The sequence below is a fragment of the Leucopleurus acutus genome, assembly GCF_964270905.1.
Source record: "Leucopleurus acutus genome assembly, chromosome: 10".
Lineage (NCBI taxonomy): Eukaryota > Metazoa > Chordata > Mammalia > Artiodactyla > Delphinidae > Leucopleurus > Leucopleurus acutus.
The window spans coordinates 23,325,931-23,342,936 of NC_139153.1; the positions used below are offsets into that span (position 1 = coordinate 23,325,931).

General features: G+C 43.9%; 1 protein-coding gene across 2 annotated transcripts in view; it reads left to right on the top strand.

Annotated features, from left to right (window-relative positions):
* The window catches only part of SUCLG2 (succinate-CoA ligase GDP-forming subunit beta), a 262,885-nt gene extending 246,163 nt beyond the window's left edge, over positions 1–16,722 (top strand). For both annotated transcript variants that reach the window (XM_082849090.1, XM_082849091.1), the window contains exon 11: positions 16,179–16,722. In XM_082849090.1, the coding sequence (XP_082705216.1) occupies positions 16,179–16,294 (116 nt within the window). In that variant the 3' untranslated portion in view covers positions 16,295–16,722. The remainder of the gene's footprint in view (positions 1–16,178) is intronic.
* The last annotated feature ends 284 nt before the right edge of the window (positions 16,723–17,006 follow it).

The window sequence follows — 17,006 nt, forward strand, 5'->3', positions numbered from 1 at the left end:
CCATTGGGGCATCCCAGATAACCACTAGTCTGGCTTATGGAAATGTTGATACCTTACGATGTCCACCCTATCAAGGAGAATTGAAGATGAGTTCAAAGAGGATACTGGGCCCCAAATTTATGTAGCCTAAAAATGTGTAGGTGACCTTTTCTGCCACTCGCCTCCTTTCACGATAATAGCTGCTATCCTATAATAAGCACCTAAGACCTTTATCAGTAGAGGAAAAGCCGGAGAACTTTTCACATTTCCAGTCTTCAGTGGTATTCTTTTCTTTCTCTTGTGGAAGTTGCATCTAATGTGATAAATGACCTTAGATAGATACAAGGCTCTCACGCTCAACATGGTCATACCAGGGACACTCACTAATAGCCATATGTGTGATTCCTGGGAACACGGCTGCCCCACACCAAGATAAGACCTATCCCAAAATTCTATTGGTCCTGCCTAATAAACAAGGGAAAATGGAAGAATTCTGCTCTAACTCTACTCTTGGCTCTGATCATAGATAACAAAATACAGAAATTTGTAGATCTCATTATCCATAAATATCCTGTAAAGGAAACTAAATACAAACCAACCTCTGTGCTCTTTATGCCAAGGGACTACATTTGTGTCCTCTAAGTTGTGCCTGTGGTAGCTCAGCCCACCTTTATTAGCATACCCTTTATTTTATTTTTTAATTGATTTTATTGAAGTATAGTTGATTTACAATGTCGTGTTAATTTCTACTATGTATATATATTCTTCTTCATATTCTTTTCCATTATGGTTTATCACAGGATATTGAATATGGCATACCCTTTTTTAAAGCTTACTCAATATTGACAACTATAATTATAGTACATTTACAGATGTACTTATAAAAGGAGAATTTCCAAGCTGAACATGGAAATAAGTAAGATTTGAATCATTGGAAAAAAGGAAGAAGGAGGAAATTTAGTAAAGGATCAGAAACAAGTCATCAGATCTGTTCCATATTTGGGACTTGGTACTGGGATCATAACAGTGGCAAAGACTGCAAGCCAGGACCTGAGGAGATCAGGAGGCTGTCCTGTACAAAGTAACGGTTTTGCAGCAACATGTTATGGGTGAAAAGAACTGAGTAGGGCAATCAAGTTAGTAGCCAGAATCTACAGTATTAGGTAGAACCTAAAACCCAAGCAGATTTGCCGCATAGAGGTAAAAGTGAGTAGGAACAAGAGCAGAGATAGAAAAAGAGATGAGACAAAGTGGGGAGCTATGGTTTAAATCTATGACCAGGAGGAGGATGGCACAGTTGATGGATTTAGGGAAGTCAAAGGTGGAAACTATATAGAGCGACTGGGAGAGGATGACACTAGGACCTAGTCATGCTTTGTTTGAGATGAAGCTATAACATCAGATGGAATCTGTGTGGAGGCAGAGATGTGGGAATACAGGGGAAGATCCAAAGAGAAGTATGACAGACAAATGGATGTCACCCTCATTTTGAAGGGCCCAGTAAACCACACTCCGGACTCACTGCATTGGAAATTGTTCCCCTGCAGTACAGCTCAGTTAAAATGAGAAACCAGTCAAAACCCAAAGTGTCCTGTCACAGAAAGTCTTGTTCTTAGTGCTTCCAGTGGGGAAAAAATTGCTAACTACAGGGCTGTCTGAGGAATTTCTCTTAGACTCAATGTAAATTTTTCATTTGCTTTCTCTGGGTCAGAGCATAAATTCTGCTCCTCTCACAAATCTCTCTTCATTCAATTATAGTTTACCCAACCTTAGAGGATGATTTAGTTCCCTCTGTTTTTCTAAACAGAGCAAACTCTTCATTGTCGGTGGTGACAGAGAAAGACAAAGTGATACAAAGAAGCAGGAATATTTTGAACAATTCTAGTGATAGTTTGTGTTTAACTTGACACTATACTTTGTTTTAGCCAATAAACTTCAAAATTAACTTTATTTCTATTAATATTAAAATTGGTTCACATTCCCAGAACACCCACTATTGCCTAGCTAGTAAAAGTTAGCAGAGGTGAGCAGGGGTGTCCACCAACCCAGCATCTATGAAAAACTGAGTGACACGTAAAAACTAAGTGTGGGAGAAAAACCTTACCTGAGTCTGAATTAATAATAAATAATTACTATTGCTAAGATCTATTAGCTGCTTTCTAAGTTTTTGATAATCTGACACATGGCTGTATAGTCTGAATAAATGTGAGATTTTTAATGACCAAGATAACAAGTATTTCAAAAGCCCAATACTGTGATTTGTTACTAGTTTAGTATCTGTTTCCTATAAATAAAGCAGGTGGCCTCTCTTGGCTGTTCTGTGGCCATTCAGAAGAGCCAAGTTCCTTGCCATCAGTCTCACCAATTTGTGGCCCACATTTTAAAGACTCTGTTGCTGCACACGGTCTATTAGAAATGTCCTGATGTTAGAAGTTTTAATCAATTAAATCAGGCTTGTTGATTTAGTGGGATTTTGTGGACAAATCTTTGTTATCAGCTGTATAATAATTATAAGCTGTTTTACCAGTGGATAAGGGAAGGATTACTCTCCTCTTTGAGAATTGTAACTTTATAATTACATGTATTTACTTGCCTTATCAGAATAGAATTTACCAGCTGAGACACAGGATTATTTTTATTCAAAAGACTCCTGGGTAAATTGAAGAAGCACACTTTTTGGGGGCGGGGTGGGGGAGTTTAGCTTTTGTAGACAGTTGTTCCTGGAATGAAGAACAAATAAAACGAAATGAGTTTACTTTTTCTTTCCTTTTTGAAATGTATTCATACTTGGCACAAAAATTACCTAGATGGTTAATTCAGCCCAACCCCTGATACTGTTGAGAAATGTACAGGCATTTATTGACAACTTGGTGTATTCAGTGTGCAGATGTGTTTTAGCCAAAGCCAAGCTTTGGATTTCATATGGGCATTTTTATGGTTCTGGATCAGAATCTGCCAAAACCTTAAGAGAACTTTTCTTTTTTAGAATTCATTTTCCCTTCTTGCTGTCCCACTTCAATCTGCAGCTAACTTCTGTGTCTCAGATATGCCTGAAGAGGAATTTGCTTTTCTCTCAGGTGTTCTTTATGATTCCAAGTTAAGCTCATAAGGAAATAATAATGAGTCTAGATAATCTGTAGACTGGATCCTGTTTCTTAGTCAGATCTTCTCAATTTGATTTTTCCACCCAATACCAAAATTTTGTTTCAGCAACATAAACATTTTGCTTCTCTTTTTCCAGATGTCTTTAGAAACAGAAATCCCTTGTGGTCTCCCTCCTTATCCTTTCCAATCTTTCTTATGTTCCCTAAACTCTCTCTGAAGTTGTTGAGAACGTAAACAACCCTAAGTCAGAAACTTTGTCTTCTGTTTCTCTTACTTTCTTGGTAAGGCACCAGCACCTCTTCTCCGTGGACACTCCTTTTTTTTTTTTTTTTTTTTGCGGTACGCGGGCCTCTCACTGCTGTGGCCTCTCCCGTTGCGGAGCAACAGGCTCCGGACATGCAGGCTCAGCGGCCATGGCTCACGGGCCCAGCCGCTCCGCGGCATGTGGGATCTTCCCGGACCGGGGCACGAACCCGCGTCCCCTGCATCGGCAGGCGGACTCTCAACCACTGCGCCACCAGAGAAGCCCGTGGACACTTCTTTATACTTGCTTCCTGAAATACTGACAGATTGGAGCCACAGCCAGAGGAATGCAAATCAAGTGTCCTTAGCATGGACACAGGGAAGCTGCTGTGTGATGGTTTGGTCTGCTTGAGGGGAAGAGAAACCCCGAGCATTCAAGCATTAAGAGACAGCCCCGAGCTTTCAGCTGTTTCTGTCTACTTGGCAGCCGTCCATTCGGCAAGGCTTCAGTTATGCTAGGGTGTGAGACCCGGAGAGGAGATTATCCTTCTGACTCCCATCAGAAAGTGACCCTTGGCAGATTGCCTGTGACCGACTAGCTTGGAAAAGTTTTCATTCAGAATGTTTGAGCCCTAGGCTTGCTGCTTTACACTGAGTCAGCAGAGACTAAGGGACCCCCAGCTGAGTGGTGACACCATCCTGGGCAGAGTGAGGGCAGATGCCCAGCAGGGCTGGTGTCTGGCTCTGCGTCTGATAACACCCCTGGCCTCTTGGCCTTTTTGCACATTTTCCAGCTGTGCTCTGTACCGAGTTTTCATCTTCTTTTCCTTTCTCAGTTCCTGCTCCCTGCAAGATGAGATGGACCTGGTCCCTACCTGCACCCCAGCCTCACCAAGCACATCTTCCCTTCTGTCCATGTTTCAGTTCTGGTGCGGCTGTCATTGGGAACGTGGCTCCTGGAGGAGGGTTCTGTCAGGGCACGTCTCTTCTCCTCTCTCTGTGTGATTCCCATTTTTCCTCTGTTCCCACTCTCCCCATTTTCTACACACCCAGGTCCTCACCTGCCTTTCTGCCTTGCCAGTGTCCACTCACCTCTCTCCATCTCCTCCCTCCTTCACTGTCTGCTGTGGGTGATTATTTACTGGGACAAATTTCACTTCACGTTGACATCTATCTCCTCTCCTCCTTTTAATCACTAGCATCTTCTCCCTGTGTCATTGGAGACAGTGACATTGGAGACAATCCTTTTCTGTCATTGAGCCTTAAATCCTCTCATTTTCAAAATCGATAAACACTTATGAATGCTTAAATTTCATCACACTTAAACCTTAGACCGGGTCTCACAGGACCTATCTAAACTATTAGGCTAGTTAAAGTTTTCTGAGATCTAATATTTAAGTTTCCAGACAAAGAATCTACTATATTTGGCAATTTGAGTTTTCATTTTACCCCTAGGTAGTTCGCGTGACTAACTGAAATTTATATCGTGTTGGACATCTGCTGCCTTGCGCAAGAAAAAGCCTACTGCACCTGAAGAAAGTAGTCAGTGTAATTACAGGACTAGGGCTTCTTTAAGGAAGATGGCCTCTGTGTTATGCAGTGTTTTGTTTTTGTTTTATTTTTGTGGATGTAATGACTTGATTCTCTGACCACCTTAATAAAAAGGAGGTTTAGTGTAAGGCTTTAATGGAATTGCACCTGGAAAGCCCCCTACTCAAACCTTCTCACTCCCTCTCGTTCTTTCCTGGTGCCTCTACCCCCTCAGCCTCTCGCTAAGGCCAGCCTGCTCCCTCTGTGTTCCCTAGAAGTGCAGATCGCACAGGTCATCCATCTTTTAAGCTTATGTAATAACCATCCCCCCTGTTGTCTACAGCCCATCCAACTAGGCCGTGTTGTTGGGGTCTTTGAGGGGACCCAACAGATTCTTCCCCATCTGGGTTATGATCCTGGTGAGAAATAGGAAAAAAGACTAAGGAAACCAAAATATCACCTTCATTACTAACAAAGAAGTTGAAGGAGGTACCTTGCTATATTATTAACGGTGAGCTTTCTTACTCTGAACCCCAGAATTAGGCAGCTCTCCACAGCCATTCATGGCCACTGCTGGCCTTGGGCAGGTCTCTCACCGTGGGGCAGAGGATGACCTGGGCTCACTATGAGCAGCGTGTCAAAGGAAAGGCAGAGGGAGGGGCTGGGCTGCACATGCCGACTTCCTCCTTTCATATATTCAGCCGGATAAGGCTCTCCGCTGCCACCGTGGAGCCAATGAGAGTCGAAGAAGAGACAAGGCGTATTATGCCAATGACTGCCCCTCCGCATGGAAGGAGACGCCCCCTCAGGTACATTGCATAACAAGGAACATGGCAGATATGGGGACTGGCATATCCTGCATCCTGCTTATGACCTCACAATACCACCATCTGCTCCCTGAGTATTTTCTCTGTGACCAGTCAGTTCCTTTCTTCATGCCTCAGTTTCCTTATGTAACCCTTGAAAGTCATATTTGATCAGCCATCAGTGAGAAAGAGAGAGAGAAACATTGCTCTCAGGGAAGAGACTGAAGCAGATTCAGTCCATGCTGTTTTACAGGTGACAGGTGTAATAAGCCTCTCCCAGAGACCACCACCTTGAGGCTGTCTGGAGGCAGAGTTACCTAAGCAGAGAGACTCACTTTCTCATGGAATGTTTTAGAACAGGGAAGACAGATAGCTTTCATCTCACGCCACCTTCTCTCTATTAGCAGTGGCAGCCTGCAGTCTGTGCCAAGAAAGATTCTGAGACTATATCCCAGCTCAGCAGAAAAGAGTTCTCTGATCGTTACTGATGTGGGTAAGGAGAGTGAGGGCCCTTGAGCCAAGCTAGTGGCCATTGTTGATTCAAAGAGAGCATAGGTGGGACTTCCTTCCCTAGAAATACAACTGCCCCTGCATCAGAAGTAGAAAGTGGGAGCTTCAAGCTGGAGAAGCACCAAATGAGGCCGGGCCACAGGGCCACACATTTGGATGGTGCAGCAGAAAGGTCTGCAGACTTTTTCTGTAAACGGCCAGATTTTAGGCTTTGTGAGCCATGTATTCCCTGTTGCAATAACTCAGCTCTGCCGTTGTGGTGCCAAAGCAGCGTAGACAGTATAGAAAGGAATGGGCGTGGTGGTGCCACAGTAGATCTTATTTTACGAAAGCAAACAGTGGGACATCGTTTGTTGCCTGGTGTAGAGAAGAGACCAAGATCTAGAACTAGAAGATCTAGAACTCTGGAAACTTCCCATGGTACCAGTGTCTAAATCTCCCTCCATCCTCAGCTCTGAAAGATGTCGTTAGGAGCCAACAAAGCATTTGACAGGCAATATTAAGCTCTCCAAATCTAACTTCTTCTCAGGAAAATATTAGCAATGACGTCTACTCAGGAAAATATTTCTCCCAGATACATTCAGAGCCTGCGCAGTGATATAGTCACATCACTTCTTAGGCAGCAGTGGAGTTCCAAAGCCAGTGTTTCAGACAGAAGTCTCACACCACCGAAATTACCTGTGAAAATTCCTGCAATCACCTTAAATTAGAATATATCAATGCATGGATTGAAAGCCATGAGGTAGACTCAAGGAAGGTGTGAAAGGGAAGTCCACATGCAGATAGATAAGGGCGTATGTAGGAATGTTCCTTCTTTATAAGAACAGTCCTATCCCAGCAGGTGCAGAACTATAAAGTGTCCTACTTGCCAGAGGGTTCCTCCCATTTTAGTTTAACATTAAGGCTCCTGTACCTTTGGTTTGCATTAATATCTGTGTTACTTTTTTGAGAGTTCATGTAGTTGAAAGCAAGAGCATAGGTACCTGTCATAAGCCCTCAACAATCATATGTCAGACTTGATCCTAAACCTGCTTGTGTGATCATAAACGCATACACACCATTCATGGAAATGTTGTAAAAAACCTGGCATTCCGCTTCCTGCCACTGCCTGCTGTCATCATAGGAATGCCTGTCACACTCACACCCTGGGCATTCGGTGTTTTCTTACCAAGGGAGAAGAAATCATTGAGGCAAGTAGGTGTGCATGATACAGCCCCACAGGCTATCTTATGCTATCTTCAATTTTTATAAAATGTGATACAAGGTATTTCAGTAAGATACTCATCCAGATGCAGTAACTTTCCCGGGTTGCTCAGCTAGTTGGTAACAGAGCAAAGTTTAAATCTCAGCTTCCTCATCTGTGAAATGGGAATAAAAATATGGCAGCCTCACAGGGTTATTGTAAGGAGCAGATTAGTTTTAAAATAACCTAGAATGATCCCTGACTCAATAAATGTCAGCTGTCATTTTTATCTGAGCTCTTGTCCACACTCGACTGATTCCATATGGATGGACTCCGCTGGCTGCCTGCAAGGTGCTAGATGTAAGATGCCCATCATCTCAGATGAATGAGGGCCACTGATGCAGCGGGAGCTTTGCCTCTCATCCTCAATGAATTATTCCATTTCCGACAGTATAATAACAAGACACAAGAGATGTGATAAGCTTTCTAAATTTACGTGTCACCAAGAAAATGGACCTCCTCTGTCTGATTGTCACTTGAAAGAATAATGGAGGAGGATCAAGGGCACAGGGACCGTGAACATTTGAGGAGGAATCTGCTGCTTTATAGAATTTGGTTTGCTTCCACTGACCTCTCCTATCCCAGGGGGAGGGAAAAAAAGACTCAATTACTCAAAGCAGAGGTCGAAATATTTTAGGATTTATGAGCCATGCTGTTTCTGTCACAAGTCCTCAGCTCTGCCACTGTAGCGCAAAAGCAGCCGTCGACAATCTGTAAATGAATCACTTTGGCTGTGTTCCACTGAAACTTTATTTATGGACCCTGAAATTTGAATTTCATGTAATTTTCATATATCACAAAATATTATTCTGATTTTTTCCCCAACTGTTTAAAAAATGTAAAAACTATTCTTAGTTCCCAGGTGGTACAGAAAGAGGCAGCAGGCTGGGTTTGTCCCCCACACCATGGTTTGCTAGCCCTGACAGCACCAGCCCTCCGGTGCTGTGTCAGGTATGTCACGGCTCACCGGTTGTTTGACTGAACAAATTATCTCACATGTCTGGACCTCAGTTTCCTCCAGTGAGAACAAGAGACTTATCCTAAAGGAGCCCTGGGATTCCTTCTAGCACTAAAAGGCCAAGGCTGTGTGGTTGTCATGTGGTTTTACAGTCAGACAAACCTGGGTTCTAGTCCTGGTTCAGCCTGTGATTTGCTGGGGGATGTTGGGCAAGTTCCTAAGCCTCCCAGTGCCTCAGTCGCCTCATCTGTAAAGTGGGGATAAAAATGATGTCAACTTTAGGGTTGCTGTGAAGATTCAACTGATAGGATACTTGTGAGCCCCTTTAGTCACTTGTCCAAAAAACATTTATTATACCTAGTATATACTGAATAAGTGCTAACTATTGTATTCTTTTTTAAAAAGCTGAATTCCTATTAATATAATACTTTTAAAAAGACAGCTTCTGCACCCTTTGACTAGAGAGTGATTTTCTTCACAGCCCTGTAATAAAAAGCTGGCCTGAGTGGCAGGGAGGGGCTGCACCTTTTGAACAAAGCCCTGTAATTTGTATCCACTATTGTTGTCTTCTCTCCACGTAATGAAAGCAAAGAACAAATTTTGATAAATTAACCTGGCATCTCCGTATACAGCTCTTTCACTCCACCCAGTGGCAGGAAGTCAGTGGTAAATCATGCAGAAGAAGTGGAGATTTTTTAAAGATTTTAATAATTATTGTTATTCTTTTTATAATATCCTCTACCAATAGAGCAGGATTTCATTTTAAAATCTGTCTCCTTTGACTCTCTATGTATTGCTGTTTTTAAGGCATGCAGTTGGTAGGTAATGATTTAGCTGAGTGGCTTTCAAGAGGCAGATATGAAGAAATGCCTAAAGTTCGACCAGCATGAGTTGATCAGTTAACTGTATAGGTGGTTATTAAAAGTGTTGTGCTGCAGCCTCATTAAAAAGCAATGCAGCGTTTAATAAATATTAGAGCATGTCAGCAGCACAATTTAAATGTGGGAAGAGATCAATTTCCTTTGTAATTGGGTGCACAGGCAGAAACAGTCTGTTTGGAACTCTTGATTCTGTGTCACAGTTTAAAGCAGCTATGATGGTTTCTATTTAGAAATAAAAACTGGGGAGGGAATGGGAGATGTCAGTCACTTGGTGAACCAAGAAGAAACCAACCTGAAATGCTCACATAATATCATTAACAAAAGGAATCTGCAAACCAGCAAGGCTCCCTCTGTTCCTCTTTTCTTTTCCAATGACCTCATTTCCGTGACTGCTGTTTTTCTTTCTAACCCTCTTCTCTGTGCATCCCCACTTCCCCTTCCAGCTGCTCTCTCAACAGGAACCAGGAAGCGACTTGTAATTCCTCTCCAAGGCAGGGTCCGTGGGCAGCAGGGCCTGCCCTGGCTTTGCTTCTCCCTGGCCTGTCCCTAGCCCTGCTGGCCGAGCAGAAACCAGTCAGGGTGCTGGAAGGGAGATGCTGGCAGGGTCAGGGTAGGGCTGCTGCAGAAGGGACTTGGCAACCTCACTTGTTTTCCCCTCACTCTCTGTTTGACTCTTTGTCTCTCATTCTCTTAGTTGTCTCCGTCTCTAGTCTCCTCTTTCATCCCTTCTGCCTCTCTCTCTCTCTCTCTTTTTTTTTTTTTTTTTTTTTTGTCTCTTTCCCTTTCTCCCTCTCTGTCTCTCTGTGTGTCTCTCTCCTGCCTCTCTTTCTGTTTCTTTCTTTTCGACTCTCCTGCCTCGGGCTCTGCCATGCCTTCTGTCTCATCTGGTCTCTGTCTGTGTATGCTTCTCTCTTTCTTGCCTCTGTTTCTGACACCCCCACACACACACCTCACATGACAGGTTTGCATCTGACCAAGGCCCCTCTGTATGTGCCCCCTTCCTCCTCATACTCCTGTGCCCGAGCTTTATATTTCAGGGCGAGGTTCTCTTCCAAAACTGCTTGGTTCTGAGCATGCCTAGTGTGTGCTTAATAATTAAGGCTGTAACTAAAGTGTAACTGCAAGTATAATTAAAATTCACTTTAGTGGATCCTGGAATGATGAAGCGATTAGGCATTTTGATATGGCCCTGCAGGAGTAGCTGGAGGGAGAGAAGGGCCGTGTGTTTGTGCGGCGCTGCCCCACCGTCTCTTACCCTGGCCCCGCTGGCTAGTTGTTAACCTTGAGCACGGCAGCCTCTTGTGCCTGGGTGGCCAGCAGTGGCAGCAGCTTGGAGTCCTCCCTCAAGGGCACTCAGTACAGCCAGGTAATACATGGACCTTCTTAGAGAAAGAGGCCACGACAGAAGCCCCTGAGAACTCAGAGAAAGCTCAGGAGCAACCCTCCTCATTTTCTCTCAGGCCATTTGGGGTTTTGATTTCAACCTCCTGAAAAAGTGTTATTTGGGGGTGTTGGGTCAGCAAGGTGGTCAGAGGAGGACTCACCCACACTTGCTGCCGCCTCGAGCACACTTTGTATGGATGAGCCCATCTGTAGTTTTTCAGTCCATCTACAGACACATCCTGCGTGTGGGATACTGTGCTGAGCCTGGAGGTACGCGGTGAGCAAGGCTGACCAAGTGGCAGCCCTCGTGAAGCGTGTGCTTCGTGGGGACAAGAGCAACATCAATGAGCAGTCCAAATAGTGCTGTGATTTTAGACGTACAGAGTATTCTAGAAGCTCATTTTACAGTCCCCTACTCTGGGTTGGGGGTTGGGATGTGGTGACAAGAAGGCATCCCCAAAGAAATGTCATTTAAACAGGTAGCCCATGGACATATGGTGTCTGCCCAGCAGAGAGGGCAACAGAGCTCCGGTTGGAGGGCACTGCAGGCCAAAGCCGCAGCTTGTCTGTAGGTTCACAGACTTCTTTGTCAGTCATTTTCCCCCTTGGGAATATCTGGTGCTACGTTGGGTGCTGAAGAGGGGATTAATTAAGGAACTGGCTAGTTGGTTATATCAATCCATTTATCCCTCCCCCCAAAAAGTGATCAGGAGCTTATTTCAACCACAGACATGGAAAGGAACTCAGCTAAACATGAACAAACAGTTCTTTCAGTGGGCAGGAACCGTAATAAAGTTGGCCCTCAGGAAGAGGAGGGTCTGACTGGGCGGCAGACCTCAGGAGCATCATTCCAGCACTGGTCTCTTCACTTGACTTTTTCACCCTCTGAGTATTTGCACAGCCTTTCCCTTACCTGCTTACTTGTGACTGGTAAGTCCTTTTCATGCTACTACTTTCTATTTCATGGAAACTACTCACTGAGATTCTCTGGAGAGCAAATCTAATTGGACAAGCTAATGACCATGGTCTGTGTTTGGACCACCCTTGGATGAGGTGCAGTCAGTGTCTTGGGAACAATCGAGGTCCGCCTTGGGACAGAGAATACCCCGTGGTCCCTCATAGAGCAGGGGACAGTGGGGATGGAAGGTTTAGCCAGAAGGGGAGATTGGAAAGAGGAGACATCCTAGTTGTATGTGTTCCTTGTTCTTAAATAGCTTATAGCCTCATTGAGGTTCAGATGATCTCATGCATAGGAAAGTGCTGTGTGTTTTAAATGTCAAACAGGAGTCACCAGGAAATCAAAATAGCGTCTGAAAAGCAAAGGATTTTGAAACCAAATCCTGCCAATCAGTAACTAAGCCTCACTGCTCTTGGCTTAAAAAAAAAAAAAAAGAACTGATTTATAAACACCGAACTCACAAGTTCATTTAGAAACATCGACCTCACAGAGTCCTTGTAAGGGTCAAATAAAGTAATGTGGGAGGACTTTGTAAATCAGAGATTTTTTTTATTGTTGATATGACGATGATGATGACACATATTTACAAAATCATAAGAAGGATTTATTCAAGTATAGCGTGGATGTTTCAAGCATTGTTGAATGCCCATTGCACTGCTTCCTAACTATTACTAGCCATGCTCGCTAGACGAGCCTTTAACTTATCTGTGCCTCAGTCCTCTCCTCTGTAAAAGGAAGATAATAATAGAAGCTATCTCAGGCTGAGGAACAAAGGAGCTAGTGTACTTAGAACCCCAGAACAGTGTGTGACCCATGCTAAATGATAGCTGCTATTATTGCTTTTATTATTATTATGGCTACTACTAGCACAGCTAATTCAGTACAGTTATCAGAGCTTGGCAGGCGTGGGTGAGACCTGTACCCACGGGAGGAATCACGTGGAGGAAAGATAGATTAGAAGGTGAGGAATGTTCAGGCAGATGAGACTGCCTCTTGGGGCAATGCATGGGGATCTTGGGAGCTGTGTATTGAGAAAGGAAGAGGGAGAAGAGCCTTTTGTATCTTAACGTAGATTTGTTCCCTGGCAGGTTGGAGGCCAGGTGGAGAGTGAGTTCTAGTCCATGTCTCTGTTGAAGGAGATGAACATTTCCATATTTAACTTGCATTGACCTCCTGGTGCAAAGACTGATTCGATTCTGTGTCTGTCAGGGCTTTGATTCACGCTGTGTCACTACATGAAAGCGCTGCCTACAGGTTAATGTTGGAATCCCTTAGCTTGCTACCCAACACCTCCCACAGTGTGATCCTCTGTCCTACTTTTCAACCTCTGGGACCTTGGCTGAAACTTTACCAAATGAATCAAAATGCACGCTGAGGTTGTTCTTAATGAAATCATAAATCTTTGGGCTTCCCTGGTGGCGCAGTGGTTGAGAGTCCGCCTGCTGATGCAGGGGACACGGGTTCATGCCCCGGTCCGGGAGGATCCCACATGCCGCGGAGCTGCTGGACCCGTGAGCCATGGCCGCTGAGCCTGAGCATCTGGAGCCTGTGCTCCGCAACGGGAGAGGCCACAGCAGTGAGAGGCCCGCGTACTGCAAAAAAAAATAATAATAATAGTAATAATAAATCTTTACATCTGCATTAGTTAGGTACCAGTGTGAAACAAATTGCCCTGAAATTTAGCTGATTAACCTAAGGAACATTGATCATCTCGAAGTTTCTGTGGTGGGGAATCCAGGGCCAGCTTAGATGGGTCCTCTGACTCAAGGTCTGTCACAAGTACAATCACATTGTTGCAGCCTGGGGTCCTGTCGCAGCCTGCCTTGGGGAGGGGGGGAGGGTCGCCTCCAGGCCCACTCACATGGTTGTTGACAGGATGCAGCTCCTCATGGGTTGTTGGAATGAAGGCCTCAGTTCGTCCTTGGCTTTTGGCTGGAGGCTGCCCTGAGTTCCTTGCCTCGTGAGCTTCTCCATAGGGCAGCCCATCGCCCACAACGTGGAAGTTGGCTTCGTCAGAGTGAACACACAGAAAGTGGACTTCGTCTCAGAAGTGACCTTCCATTACTTTTGCTATATTCTTGTTCATTAGAGGCAGGTCACTGGCTCCAGCCCACACTCAAGGGGCGTGAGCACCAAGAAGTTGGGATCACTCATTTGAGAGCCATTTTAGAAGCTGCCTCCCACCCTTACAAAGTAGTATGTTAGTTAAAGTAATGCTCACTCCCGTAACAACATGTATATGCTGAAATGTCAGAGGCAACATACTAGAAGTTTCTTTCTCATTCATATAAAGTCGGAGACAGTGAGTGAGCCAGGTGCTCTGCTCTACAGGGTTGCTCAAGCATCCGGGCTGAGGGAGTCGTTGTCATCTGAAAAAAGTGTCTTCCAAGGTTGTCTTAGCTGACAGCATTCCAGAAGACAGACAAGGAAAACCAAGAGAGAGAGAATATAGAGAGTACCAGTGGAGATGTTATGGGCATGTTTTTCATTTCTGCTCACAGTGTATTGGCCAGAACTCAGTCACATGAGCCTCCCGTCTGCGAGGGGACCCGGGAAATGCAGTTCCTGTTTGGGCAGCCACTTCCCAGCAGTAGCTCTCCCCGCCGTAGCAGAGGAGCATGGATCTTTGGAAGACAGCCAGCCATGACTCCCACAGAGACTTTGCCTTTTACAAAATGCTTTCACGTGTATTATTTCATTTGCTTCTCATGGCAACCTGTGCTACCAGCATTATTACCTCATTTTAAAGACAGGGAAACAGACCAGCATGTCGTTAGAACATAATTAAAGAGAGCAGGATTCAAGTACCATCTCTGCCTCTTACAACCTGTGTGACTATGGAGAAGTTCCCCTATGAACCTCTCTGTGCCTCAGTTATCTCATCTGTGAAACAGGGACAATGGGATTTATTCATAGTCATTGTAAAGTTTTCATATGCCCCATGTAAGTCACTTAGCGTTATATCTGGCGTGCAAGATTAGCATTGCACTGGTATGCAAGTGCTTAATCAGTACTAGTTATGAGGAAGATGATCACAATGTTATGTCTGGAGATAAAGAAGTTGAGGCACAAAGGAGTTAAATGATTTACCCAAAATTATGCAACTAACAGAGTGGCCAGCCAGGATCGGTGGCTGGGAAATTTAGGTAACAACTTCCCTACCTTTCAAGTTCTTGCTTGCCCTAGAGGCCATTGGTCAGATTCCTGTGTAAAGTTGCAGTGAGTCAGCCTTGACCCGAAGACACAGTGCCCAGTGTCCCCTTCACCATGGCTCTGGTAGACCCAGGGTCCCGGGAAAATCAACACTGCACCACCTTCTCAGCTCATCTGCTCCTCCTTAACTTGGCCTTTGCCTTTTTGTATGAAACATGCTGACCGAGCACCTCCTTTTAATTTATACTCTGAGGTCCTCCAAGGCCTCTATTTCAAGGTCTTTGTTTATAAATAGGCTTTGTCTTGCTAACTAGATGAAAGCATGGGAGATGATGTAAGATGAGATGTTTCATTAAGACACTTAAATTTTATCACATTTCTCCCAGGGGCTTGTTCACACTGAAAGAAGAGAGAAGCATTTCGCATGTTAAATAGTCATTGAAGAACACATTTGGGTAGGGTAGCTTGGCCCGCAAATGCTACAGATCCACAAGGAATGGCCAAGAGACATCCTCAGAGGCTACAATGTTCATTTTCATGGCATCTGACCTTTTTGAGTGAGGAAGAAGCATAGATGGACACATTGAATACTGTCATTGTCTCCAAGCAGTGGATTCATGGCCTTAGGTGGGCAGATTCTCTGAACTTCAGATCTCAGATTGGGTCACAACTCAGACCCTTCGTTTTAAGAGATGATTAAGATGAAAGACTTCTGGAATGGGCCAGAACCACATTAAGTCCACTTGAGGGTGGATTATCAGCAGAAATTTCAGCTTCTATCAGTAAAAAATGTCCATTAGCCTCTTGCAAGTCCTATCTTTCATCTTTTTTTCTAGCTGGACCGTCACTTGATAGAGATCTTGTCACATCATCTTTCCCGTCAATGACATTGATTAGAACCTGAATTTAGTTTACTTCCTGGTGAAAGACCACAGAGAGATTAGTCCTGAGCATCCTCACGTATTACTGCCGGTCCTCCACACCGTCCCGACGCCTTACTTTACCATTCTCTTGCTCATTTTTTGTACATAACTTTTTCTTTAGATTCCGTATGCAGACTATTCAATCAAGGGATAAATCCACTTCAGAACATTTTCCTCTTTCAAACTAGTTGAACAAGGTGTTGTTACTCTTTCTTTGTTCACAGTCTTCTAAGAACCTCATATTTCCATTTTTTTAATGCCAGAGAAAATACAGGCAGTATCTTTTTTAATGCCAGGCATTTGAGGTGAAAAGAAGAAAAAAATAAGTTTGTCATCTGGATATATCTAAATAGCCAGATCTGGATCATAAAAAGCTGAACTGAGTTGTAATTAAATGGTATTAGGAGACTCGGGCATCCCATGATTTCAGATTGTACGAAACTTCCTGGGGCACCACCTCCAGTTCCATCTCAGTGACTGTGCACCATCCCCCCACCCCCTTCCAGGAACCAATGTCCATGAGGCCCAGAGCATTCTCAGTAACAGCGGACTCCCCATTACTTCGGCCGCCGACCTGGAGGATGCAGCCAAGAAAGCTGTGGCCAGCGTGGCTGAGAAGTGATGTCTTTGTCCTGATCCCTTGGAAGAAGAAGTGCATTTACCCATAAAAAGTAATGGTTTTCTCATCACTGTGAAGAAAATGGTTATCCCACTGGGGAAAAAACAGAGAAGGAAGGAGCAAGAATCATTGTATAAAAAACTCCAATCTGTATTTTCTTGAATATCTAAACAGCCTAAATAATCTGATTTCTCTTATAGTCTTCATTAAATTAATGCCGTGCATTCTAATACTTCCCTGTCATGGTGAGCTGGCTCAGTAGGCATTATTTTGCCAGCTTTGGGGAGCAGTCTATGTGACCAACCAGTGTGCATGTGAGATCAGGCCCTGGTTCATTTACAACAATTTTGGTGAACATTTCGACCTGTGTAATTAAAAAAAACAAAACAAACAAACAGGCAAAAACTCACAGGCTGTTAAAAAAAAAATCAGTCAAGATAACATTACCAAAAGGTACAGCTAAGACATTGAAACAGATAGGTGTTATAAACTGCAACAGTTTTTACAATTTCCAACTCCAACATGTTTAGAAAATCCATAAGTATTACAAAATATATTTTACAATGAAAGATCTGCAGTCAGTACCCCATACATGTAATCTACCATTTGCCTTAATATTGAATATGCTGTTTACCTCCCACTAAAAATAAAGCCAGAAGCCTTATTTGTGATTTTGGAGTAGAATTTCCCTTTTAATATCAAAACTGAAGAAGAT